The following is a 12070-nucleotide window of genomic DNA, read 5'->3' on the forward strand; positions in this document are numbered from 1 at the left end:
TAATTGGAACTGAAGGATATTTGCTTATGTGATTTGTTTGCATAACTGAGGATCATATAACAGCTGCTTTAGGGAACTGTTCCAAAAATAAAGCATTTCAGACATTCCAGGCTGCAGTATAGCACATTTCAAAGTGAGTCACCATTTAAAAGAGATTCTTTGGGCTACATTAAAACAAATGTCAGATCACACCTGACATCAAGGATCCATCAAGGATTTCTCTATGAGTCAAAAACAGAACACACCCACCGCTCTACATATCTCATTCTTCACATTTAAGCTTAACCATGACACCCTACAGCCCTTTTTGAAGGCAAGTCTTCTCTACCTGCTTACCAGCTGATCAAGCCCTTTGCATATTCCCCTTTCTGTCCTCCTTAAATTTCTATTCCTTGTCTACTATGTTCTGTGCACACCAGCTAGAAAAAAAAAATCAGTAGAAATTCACTGTGTGTAGTTTTTAGTCAAATTTAACACTTTGCTTAAGAAGAGACAAGAAAATTAGGAAAGGCAGCATAGCTAAAGTGAAGCAGTGCCCATAAACAGAATTCGTCGTTATCCAAATTTGCAAGGGAGGATACAGGCCTTGCTCAGTATCATGCTGTGGCAGGGTAAGTCTGTTTCTCAGATTTGCAATTCTTTCTCTCTCAAAAATTTAAGGTAGGAAGAGATGTAACAACTCTACTGAAATCGAAGGGTAATTATATAAACTGATACAGTGCAACTGCCTGCATGATTCTGGAGTGATACAAATATAGTGAACCTGATCCAGTTTTAATCCTGCTTTATTGAGGATCCACGTGTTGGTGATTTAACAAAAGTTGTATCACCACAGGATAAGGCAAGCATGACAGTCGCTGTCCTGAGTAGCATCCCTTCTCAAAGCACTAAGATACATTTATCCACACCCTTAGTCATCACTAAATACACATAGTGATGGGAATATTAGTCAACAGCCCCACAGCTCCTTTTCACTCATGATCTTCATACACTTCTGTAACAAATAAATGATCAATCTGGCTGTGATATACAGACTAGACAGCAATATTGAGGCAAGCAGATGAAAACTGGCAATCAGGAACAGAACCCAGGCTTCCTGAATCCTACACCTCTGCATTAAACACACTTCAGTCCTTTCCATTATGCTTCCCATATATTCTAGGGCCCAAGCAGCCCCTAGATCTTGCAGCCCCTGCACTGTTTGCACAGATGATCTTCAAATTTAGACACGAACAAAGCAGCTTACTCCAAGAATCCAGGCTTGTGTTTGTGCTCCACATGAGGTCCAAACTGAATCTGTGCTTGAAAGCCTCCAAACTCACAAGCCTTCTCGAAGGAGACCGGATGGGAGCCATTCAGGATGTCATCTCGAGCCTAAAAAGGTAAGCAAAGACATGTCAAGCACATCAGAAGCAGTTACAGTGCCTTTGAAATTCCTCGAAAGCCTGAACAAAAGCCAAGAATCAAGCAGCAAGCTTTCCTGTCAGAATAAATTTGTTATTCCACTGTGGATATGTTTGTGACTAATAAAATAAACAAAAGGCCAGATTCTCCCCTGGTGAGAACCTCCATGGCCAAACTGAAATTAAGCCAGCTAGATCCGTTTACACTAACTAAGGATCGACCTAAACAGTTTATACTGGGAGGGTGGAAAGGGGTGTGGGGAGGGTGGGAAGAGAGATTCGATACTGTAATAAAAAAGAAAGTTATCTACTTAGTATGTAAAATATTGACTGCACTTGTAGAGTTAATTAGAGTTGAAAGACAACCGCATTTTCCACTCTTCTTCTGTGCATATATTTAGTGGTTGCAGAAGTAGCTAGATTTAAAAGCTAGGCTGGAAAATGAAGTCTTACTTAGCCATAGAGCAGGTAATGGAATGGAAGCACTGGTGCATGCTGCTTTAATAGGGACACAGAGGGACCTGCTGAAGTGGAAAGGGCTGTTAAAAGTGACATATTCTTGAACATTTAAAAATATAAGTGAGGTATGCACACAATGTCATCTTTATCATTTGCCCTAGAGTTTTGAAATGTTGCACTTTAAACAGTCCCATGTGAATCCAGCTGTTGGGGGATAGCTTTCAAGCAAAGCAGAAAAACACACTATTTATTGCTCAATCACTTTTTATTATCTTGTAAATTCTAACACAAAGTAAACAACATCTGAACCAACTACTTAATAGAAAAGTTTTAAGGAAAACCTCACATATTCCCTGATTGCATGACATCAGTGCTGATTAAGAGAATCCCTCTAAATTAATTTTATACTCAGACTCCCTCTGTATCTGTATCAAAATGTAAAGTCCATTCCAAAATCTCTCTGTCACTTTTCCTTTTTAAGTTTTGTTTGTTTTTTAAATACATTTACACATCCCTGCAAGTAAGTTTGTTTTAGACTCAGGTAAAATGACTTCAATGCTTATGAAATTTGACAGCAGCAAAACTGAAATGGCCTTTTAATAAGTGGGCAAGTTACTCTAACCTTTCCTCCAAACATACAATTCTGTCATACTGCTTATCACAACCATACCCAAGCAGAAAGTGACTCACAAGAGATATGTCCTGAGACACAAAATAACTCTAATGAACATTTTTACAATGGCCTTCACACTGCATTTGCTTCATTACTAGTGTTTACAGTTGCCAGGATCCCAGGCAAACCGAAACCTAGAGTCAAGTTATATGTATTTTCCCTTCATTCATAAATACTTTTCAGGTGAAATTCTGCTTTAGTTGCACAACCAATTTTTTGTCCATGGGGTTGCCAAGATAAACAAGAACAAACTGGACCTTCATCAGAACTTGGTGAAAAATTCTGCTGGCACACAAGCAGGAATAGAATCCAGTTCATTCCTTATAGCAGTTCTTGTTCTTTAAGCAGATGGGCATATATATGCATATTGGCTAACTATACACAATACATCAGACCCCTGTTTAAAACTCTATTTTCTACATTGCTTCCCAGAACAAAGCAGACCCACACATCTACACCTACTCTCACCCGCAGAAGTTAGGTTCAGGGAACGGTCCACTGAACATCCCCAATTTCCAATTCAAGTCCTGGTGTATAATAATAAAGAAATGAATGGAAGTGATAACTGAACACAACTGGTTACAACATTTGTTATGTACCATGACGGATGATTCAATAGGATGGAAGAGGTTTCTCTGCTCCACATACTATACCTGAACATAAAGCAAGTTCAGCTGAACAGGATCTCTTGAGTCTACGTTCTGGTCTGAATAAAAGAACTTCCGCCTCAGCAGCAGTGTTTCATTTTCATCAACTCCTTGTTCTCTGAATGTTCGACTGTGATCTAGCCAGTTTACTGGAACAGAGCCACAATATATATTAGTATGTGTTCAATCTTGCCAACTCAGATTTTGTTTGTGAAAATTGTATGCATGTCCTCTTTCCTGAAGTCCCAGCTCCTGGCATCGCGATTACATGAGAACCATTACTGCTCTTCTTTGTAGCCCTCAATGATTCTGAGAGAAACTTGAAAATAAATCCATGTAGTTTTGTAAACAAAACAACAGATTAATAATAAAAAAGCTATTTTTAAAGTCCCAATTTGGGCCCTCAGTGTTTGCAGTGCTTGTAACTGGTAATGCTGTGTATAAACCCTAAATGTAGGTGTTCTCTCAAACATTTTGTTCAAGTAGAATGTAAAAATATGCTGCTATGTATGCTCATTTATGCATGTTAACATTAAAGTGTATTCTCCTTATCTGAGTAGCTACGTATTGGAACATGATACCACAATAATGGTTTCCATAGCAAAACAAGTTAGATGTAGGAAGTTCATACATTGATAAAGTAGAAAGATAGTGTGATGTTCTGTGAGTTTTCCTTCAAGCTAAGTAGAAGTATTCAGTATTCATATACACGAATCTGCTACCCTGCTTAGCTGAGATCATGAATGTGAATAAAGTTTTGGACATGGTCCCACGTGACATTCTAATAAGCAAACTGGAGAAATACAGGTAGACAAAATTATTGTTAGATGAATACCTACTAGGCTGAGTAACAACATGCAAAAAATAAGTATAAATGGATCAAAGTTATCTTCACAGAAGGTTTCATGTGGAGTTCCCAGAATGTCTGTTCTAGGTCTCATCCTGCTTAACATTTGTATTAATAACTTGGGTACAGGAGGAGGAAACGTACCAATCAAGCTCACAGATGACCAAAAACCCATGAGCATTTGCAAACAATTTAGAGGCTCCAAACAGTATTCAATCAGATTGTGATAAATTAGAGAACTCAGCTACAGGCAACAAACTGAAATTCAACCGAGACAATGGTAAAGTTCTACGGCTGGAAAAAAACAACCCCAAAACCCTTAGACAGACGCATACAGAATAGGGGATAACTGGATAGACAGGAGCACTACTAGGAAGCATCTGGGGACTTTGCTGAATAAATGCAACATGAATTGGCAAAATGCTCATGGCTCAAAGAAAAAAAAAAAATACAATTCTGGGCTTCATTATCAGAAACACAGGAAGAAACAGTATAATTCTACTCGGTGCTGTTCAGGCCTCAGCTGGAGTACTGCACTTTTGGGCACTGCATTTTAAGGATGTCAAGAAACTGGAGAGGATTCATAGGTGAACAGGTGAATGACAGGGATGATAAAGAGGGTGACATGCAAGCCCTATAAGGAAGGATTGTAAGAACTAGGTATGTTTAGTTTAGCATTCTAAAACATTGCAAAAATGGAAGTCCTTAACCTGAAAACCTTTCTACAGATGGAACAAATGGTGTGCCAGTTAAAAACAGTTCTGGTTTGTTGGAGTGTTGGAGCACTCTTTCCTCGTGATATAAACATCATGAAACAAAGCAAGCACTGCTTGGGTTCCTTTTATATTTTATTCAGAGATCAGCAAAGATAAAGCTGTATTTTATAGACCTACAGTACAAGATGCGTTAAAACAATGAGAAGGTATCAGTCATTAAATATACTTCCTTAGTAAAATAAAATGAGACCATTAAGGAAATGAACTCCCTAGTGAACTGCCATGAGAGAAAAAGATATCTCTCAACCTTGCACTAGTTTTCACCTATGCCCTACCTCTTGTGCCTAAAAGCAAAACAGGCTGTTAAAACACCACAGCAAAAGACACCATATGCACATATATGGCACTGTACCTAATCTTATAACGCTCTTCTGGATTTGTAAAAGAAAGCCAAATTTGATGAGAGAATTCCAGAACAAAACCCCACCTTTCTGTGTCCCTTTTCCTCACACTTCTCTGTTTCATAGATTTCATAGACATTAGGGCTGGAAGGGACCTCATCATTGGGTCCAGCCCCCTACCCAAGGGGCAGGAAGTCAGCTAGGGTGAAAGGATCCCAGCAAGATAAGTGTCCAAATGTTTCTTGAAAGTGTTCAGAGTAGGTGCTTGCACCACCTCTGGGGAGAGTTTGTTCCACCTCTGGGGGCTTGGACAGTAAAGAAGTTTTTCCTTATGTCCAGCCTGAAACTGTTTTGCAGGAGTTTGTGACTGTTGGACCTTGTCATCCCCTGGGGTGCTCTGGTGAACAGATGATCCCCCAGATCCTGATGCACACCACTGATGTACTTATAGGCTGCCACCAGGTCACCCCTGAGCCTGTGCTTCTCCAGGTTGAAGAGTCCTGTAGCTCACAGCCTCTCTTCATAAGGCCTGTTCTCCTGCCCTCTGATCATGCACATGGCTCTCCTCTGGACTCTCTCAAGCTTCTCCATGTCCTTCCTAAATTGTGGAGCCCAGAATTGGATGCAGTACTCCAGCTGTGGCCTCACAAAGACCAAGTGGGAGGATGATATCCTGGGTCTTGCTCAGGATGCATCAGTAGATGCAAGCCAGAGTTTTGTTCTTTGCCAGCTGTGGTATCGCACTGGTGGCTCATGTTCATCTTGCGATCGATCATGACCCTCAAGTCTCTTTTGGTCAGGGTGCTAGCGAGTATAGCATTGCCGAGCCTGTAAGTGTGATGCGGGTTTGTACATTTAATTAGTTATATCACTTTTTGGGGTGAACACTCACAGTCATCATCTGTATGGAGCTTTGCCTTCAACTTCTCCATTTTTCTCTCATCTCGTAACAATGTCCTGTCTTTCTTAAGTGTTCCTGTTCCCTCCTCCTTTTTCTCTTCCATGCTCTCCTGGATTAGGGAGTACTCTTCATAATTTGTTATTCCTGCAAGTTCAAACAACACCAGCCTTTGAAACATGAAAAATATAATGTGCACCAAAAGATAGAGGGAAAGGATTTGTTCTAAATATTAAAAATACATTTATTGTATATGTGGAAACTGATCAAGTAATTGTGTTTTAGCCACCTCAGGAACAAGGCTTTTTTTGGGGTGAGAAAGACCACCAGGGTTCAGCTCTGGTGTAATCTGTACAGGGGTAAATTCCAGAACAGGGGACATGCCACAGTAAATTTTCTCTCACAGACTCCTTCAATTTCTTCTTTGTGGACTGGACAGTTTCTGCATACCAAGTATGTCCACGGAAACATGGCAGAACATGCTGAGAAACAGCCTCCGAAACATCTGGTTCCTTTAGGGCTTTCTAGCTGTCAGCCCTCACTATGAATTTTACATGGAAATGGATTGGAGGCCAGGACAGCGCACATAGCACATGCTTATGTTGCTCTGGTTTCCTTGTCCTGCTTCTGTTTTTCATTACTTGGTAAGCATTAACAGGATGCTCTGGGCTATACAGAATTGCAAATAAAATGGATTTTCTAACATGGGCACACATGAAAATGAGTCTAAGACACTCTTTAAGTGGATAAATTAAACCACATTAAAAGCCCATATAAACATTTAAATTTTAAATTAAAGCAGCCTTAAATTGATTTGGCTTTATTCACTTCATAAGTACCATATTTACTTAAATCCAAGATGAGGCTTTTTCCCTCTCCAATCACCAAGGAAGGAAAAAAGATTTGAATTTGAGTAAGGCCTGGCAGAGGCAGCAGCTCTGTTTGGGCTTAGGCTAGGGGCTGAAGTCAGACCTAAGCCACTGCCGGCCCTAGGGGGAAAGGGGGACCTGCAACCAATACCCCCCACCCCCTGGTCCCCCATGCAGAATACCCCACCACCTAGCTGCCTCCTCCCCCCTTACCTTCTGCTTTGGCTGTGGTCCCTCCAGCCCTGACAGGGCCCACCCAAGAGCTGCAACATCTTATCCAGGCACAGGCATGGGGGGTACAAGGAGCAGTAGGGCAAAAGGAAAGCGTCTGGCTCTTCACCCCCTGCCACTGTTTTCCTCCCACAGCAATGCAGAAAGATGAATCTAAAACAACTTTCCACTAACTAGATTCTAGACAATGTATTTATTGGGGGGAATGGGGGCATCCTACATTCAAAGTCATTTTAGATTTGAGGAAATATGGTAATTTAAGATAAACTTAATTACCAGTTGGTTTCCAAACAATAGGGGGAATCTTGTAGGCAGTGAAGATCAAACTGGTCACCTGCCCAGCTCTTTGCATCACCTAAAAAACCCCTGGGATGGAAGTAAGGAAATCAAGGGCAGGAGGCATTGCGCGCGCGCGCACACACACACACACACACACACACACACACACACACACACACACACTGCAGGGTAAGGCTGTGCTGGGTGTTAAAAGGGCAGGATGAGTAGCAGCGGGGAAGTCCAAGTGCTGCTGGCTGCTTGCTCTGCCCAGGTCCCAGCCAGGGCAGAGGCCAAACTCCTGTGGAGCTCAACCTGGCCCATGAGTAATTAAAACAGGGACCAAACTCCTGCATCACCTGGGATGGCCCCTGTGTGATCAGGGCAGGGGCCAAATTCCTGTAGAGGCTGAGCTGTACCATGCTCTGTGGAGGTTTGGCCCCTGCCCCAGCTCAGATCTAGGCAGAGTGAGGGGCCAGTGGCCTGAGGCTCCCGGGCACTACTAACCCTGCCCCCTCCAAGCCCCCCTCACTGGCACAGCTCCTAGCTCCTGCAGAGGCTGTTGCTCACACTTGCATTCATGTCTATACGAGGATGCACACACACACGCGCGCGCGCATGCACACACGCATACCCCCATCAATAAAAATTGAAAACCACCCCTAATTTCACACAACTCTAAAAATTTCAATTGAGAAAAATTGAAATAAAAGCTTGAAAATAAGCATTGATTGTAGTCATCAAAATTTTAAAAAATATATTGAATTCTGCCAAGCCTAGGTATGAAGTTGGTTTAATTCTTTGCTTCATAGAAGTAAACTCAACCTAAGACTGTGCTAACAAATACTTAAAATATTTAGAGTAGGGGTTTTCAAACTTTTTGAATCATTGTATGCCCTGGTGGCCAGACACGAAACAATGTACCCCCAGCCGCTGAGCTGGGGGAGGGAGGAGAAGGGTGTTGTGTAACTAGGAGTGTGTGTGCATGTTGGGGGGGGTGAGCTTCCCCCATGCCTGTGCAGGATGTGCAGGATAGTGTGTAGCGGTGCTCCATCCCTACATGCCCACGCATACTCCCTAGGGCCTGCTTAAGTACTCCTTATTTAGAGCACTAGGTTTCAAATCATTTGGTGCCTCTGACTGCTGTGTAGCTATTAATTTAGGGTTTAAATCCATATGGACTCATATAGGGTGGTAGCTCTAACTACGTTACAGAATATATTTAATGAAAACTAAACAATATTAATCTCAAAGGGTGTAAACAATGCAGAAGTTGATAATTTCTGTACCCAACGTGCATAAAACCAAGGTGCAAAATATGGAAGAACACGTTCACATCCGAAAACTCTCACCTATCCTGCTGCAAATGGTGACAAGTAATTCACCAACAGTTTTAGAATCATCCACCATAACAGTTTTCACTGACCCATCCAGCATCCGTATTTTTTGAGGTCTCTGCTTTTTCTTGTATTCCAAAATATCCTAGAGAGGAAATCATATGGCATTAGATAGCTTCAGAAGCCATTCTAACACTGCAGTCCCCTAAAGTAGGTGGAACTGGGAGCAGATATATTTTTACACTTATATTAACAAAGCAACAGTCTGACAGAACAAGGATCAATGATCTCAAGTTTCAGCAAGGGAAATTTAGGTTAGATATTAGAAAGAATTGTCTCACTAAGAGGGTAGTAAAACACTGGAACAGGTTATCCAGAGAGGTGGTAGAATCTCCCTAGTTTTCACAATTTTCATAGTTTTTAGGGGCTGGAAGGGACCCTGCACTTGGGTTGCAGATCATCAGGTCCAGCCCCCCTGCACTTGGGTAGGAAAGACCACTGGGGTCTGATGACCTGAGCAAGATGGGCATTAAGACACTTTTTGAAGATCGCGAGGGTGGGTCAATGCACTACCTCTGGGCGAAGCCTGTTCCAAATCTTCGGAGGAATCTTTGGAGGTTTCTAAGATCTGGCTAGACAAAGCTTTGGCTGGGATGATCTAGTTGGGGATGGCCCTGCTTTGAGCAAGGGGTTGGACTAGATGACCTCCTGAGGTCCCTTTCCAACCCTAATTTTCTATGATTAAAAATCTGATTTTTTGTTAGAACAGTATGGTCAAACTTCTGAAGCTTTTCACCTGCCCAAAGGGCAAATTCTAGTATTGCCAGTTAATACTGTGCTAGTGTAAATCAGTGTTTCTCAACATTTTTAGACTCAAGGCACACTTCATAAAATGTTAAATCTTAGTTTTCATTGCTTTTTGACTACAGAAAAATAGAGCAATTCTGTTATGAAGAATTCAGCCCACAATAGCTCAGAACATTCTTAACACTATGGATTCCTATTTGAAATTTGAGGGTTTATCTTGTGAATCATGTTTGTATATCTAACAGTGCTAATATTGTGTGGCATGCCATGGCACCCTTGAAAGGATCTCAAGGCACTGAATCACTGGTCTAAAAGCTGCATTAATAATTTCACTGAACACCTTCAGGAAATTTTAGCAAGTATACATTGGACTGAAACTTGCAAAGCAACTGTTGAGCCTAACATCATTTAACAAACATACTAGGCTTTCTAGTTTTGAAGAAAATCTTTCCATTGTGGATATAGTTTATGGGTTTGGATGGATATAGAAGTAGATATGGCATTACACAAAGAAAGTACGAAAAGAGAACCTAAATCTCAATGCAGGTTACCTTTGAAGATTACAGTTGACAAAAATCAGAAGCCAACCTTTTCTATAACTCATTTTATCAGAGGCTTTCAACTAATGTAATTAACAATCATCACTAGATACAGCGGCACATTCTCAAGCAGATGGTAGTGGGACAACTGCTTGCTTGCTACAAATATGAGTGAGATCTTATTTACCCTGCTACTCCCTTTACACCAAGTAAAAAGAACAAGAGCATTATAAAGAGACTCTAAAGCTAGGTCCATGTTGCTTTCATCGTACTCCTGAGGATGCCAAGTATGGCCTTCCCTACCTTTTTTCTCTCTAAACACAGAAGTAATGTGGTGAAACCATGCTGGGACACTCCTCATCACTGCTGAGCTGTTTCCAGCCTTCATCTGGCAGTAGGGGAATGCAAGTCCTTTTAAATGTAAATTCACTTCTGTCTCCTACTTTTGTGTGACAGAGAAAGGATAATCCTTTCTCTAGAACAAAAGGCAGAACCCTGTCTTGATATCATACCAATGTACATGCTTGGATACTAACAGATACTTGCCAACACAGAAAAAATCATGGTTTTCGGTCTGTTTATCAGCTAATTCTGTTTGGCACGGTAGTCATCCAGCCCTTAAAAAGGCCAAAAAGTGCATTGCTTTTGCCTGAAAACTAGTTTATTTTCCAAAGACTAAATGATTTGTATTACTTGTTAATTAAAAAGGTTTTCTGAAAGTCTGATGAGGAAAACCAGGATAGAACTCAGCCATACCCCATTTCGCAGCATGTAATAATCCAGTGTTCTTCCAGCTTCCAACCATATACCTTTGCGAGGATCTTCATCTGATAAGAAGAGTCCATAGTCAGAGGCTGTGGAATGAAACAGAAGGGACATCATTTTCCTGGTAAAATATAAGTTGAAAAAGAACTCAATATAATGACCAGATTCCAAGGTCAACCTTCTGTTAATTCACCTTCTGCTGTTAAGGAGTATTTATTGCAAATATTATTACCCCAGTTAAAGAAATATTTAGCTTAGCATCACACAGCAGGGTTTTAAAGATAGATAATTATAATCAGAGCTGAAATGGATGTTTCATGAAGTGAATATTAAGTGTTTCTCACCACCAAAGCCTGGCCTTAATAATAAACGGCAAACCAAAAATGCAGAAGAATTCAGATTTAAAGGTTAACAATTATTTCTCTATCAGTGTATTATTTTAAATAGTGCCTCTTTAAAACATGGTGTGTACTTGATAGTCACGTTAGCATTTCATAACAAACTAAAATTCTAATTCAATCAAGTGCAAATAAATTAAAGTCCGGGTAAGAATATCTTTCTAAAAATAAAAGTAATTTTTCTATTTTTATTTTTTATTTTTACTGAAAAGGCAAAATCCTACACCCAATGAATTCAGTAATAAAACCTTGCATTGATTTTCAGAATGCAAAAATGAAGGCCCTTGAAAGTTAATACCCATTTCAAATTTAGCAAAATAAAGACTATAGGCACCAACTTAAAATCTTCTTTTCCTGTTAATCGGAGAGGAAGAACAGATAAAGATATTTCTTTCATACACAAGAATCACAAGCTGTAACAGCACACTAATATAAGCAAACAGACTAGGATGCACGAGTAATTCCAATTCCAGAGAGTTATCACCTTAATTTTCAGTGTGAAATCTCTATCAACGATTTACATTTATTAGGCAGGGTTTAAAATTAAATTTTATTATAAACACAGTGCCATATGTATATGTAACTGTGTAAGATACTATAATCCATAATTGAGTATAAAAATAACCATGGCTTACAGGGAAAGTGTTCTTTTCAAAATAGCTCTGAGCAAGCTTCCAAAGAATAATACTGATTGCATCTATCTTTTAATGGACAAATCTGTAACTGTACTGACTCAAATACACTATTCATGAAGTCATAAACTTTCCACAAAAGTAATTATTTAGCTTAAAAATATGGATCTTT

General features: G+C 40.3%; 1 protein-coding gene across 3 annotated transcripts in view; it reads right to left on the reverse strand.

Moving 5' to 3' along the window:
• The window catches only part of TLN2 (talin 2), a 391556-nt gene that overhangs the window by 192726 nt on the left and 186760 nt on the right, over positions 1 to 12070 (reverse strand). For all 3 annotated transcript variants that reach the window (XM_059714785.1, XM_059714786.1, XM_059714784.1), the window contains exons 4-8: positions 10860 to 10957; positions 8773 to 8902; positions 6039 to 6191; positions 3189 to 3331; positions 1247 to 1374 (exon numbers count right to left, since the gene is read on the reverse strand). In XM_059714785.1, coding sequence (XP_059570768.1) covers positions 1247 to 1374; positions 3189 to 3331; positions 6039 to 6191; positions 8773 to 8902; positions 10860 to 10957 — 652 coding nt within the window. The remainder of the gene's footprint in view (positions 1 to 1246; positions 1375 to 3188; positions 3332 to 6038; positions 6192 to 8772; positions 8903 to 10859; positions 10958 to 12070) is intronic.

This window comes from Alligator mississippiensis, chromosome 11 (assembly GCF_030867095.1).
Source record: "Alligator mississippiensis isolate rAllMis1 chromosome 11, rAllMis1, whole genome shotgun sequence".
Lineage (NCBI taxonomy): Eukaryota > Metazoa > Chordata > Crocodylia > Alligatoridae > Alligator > Alligator mississippiensis.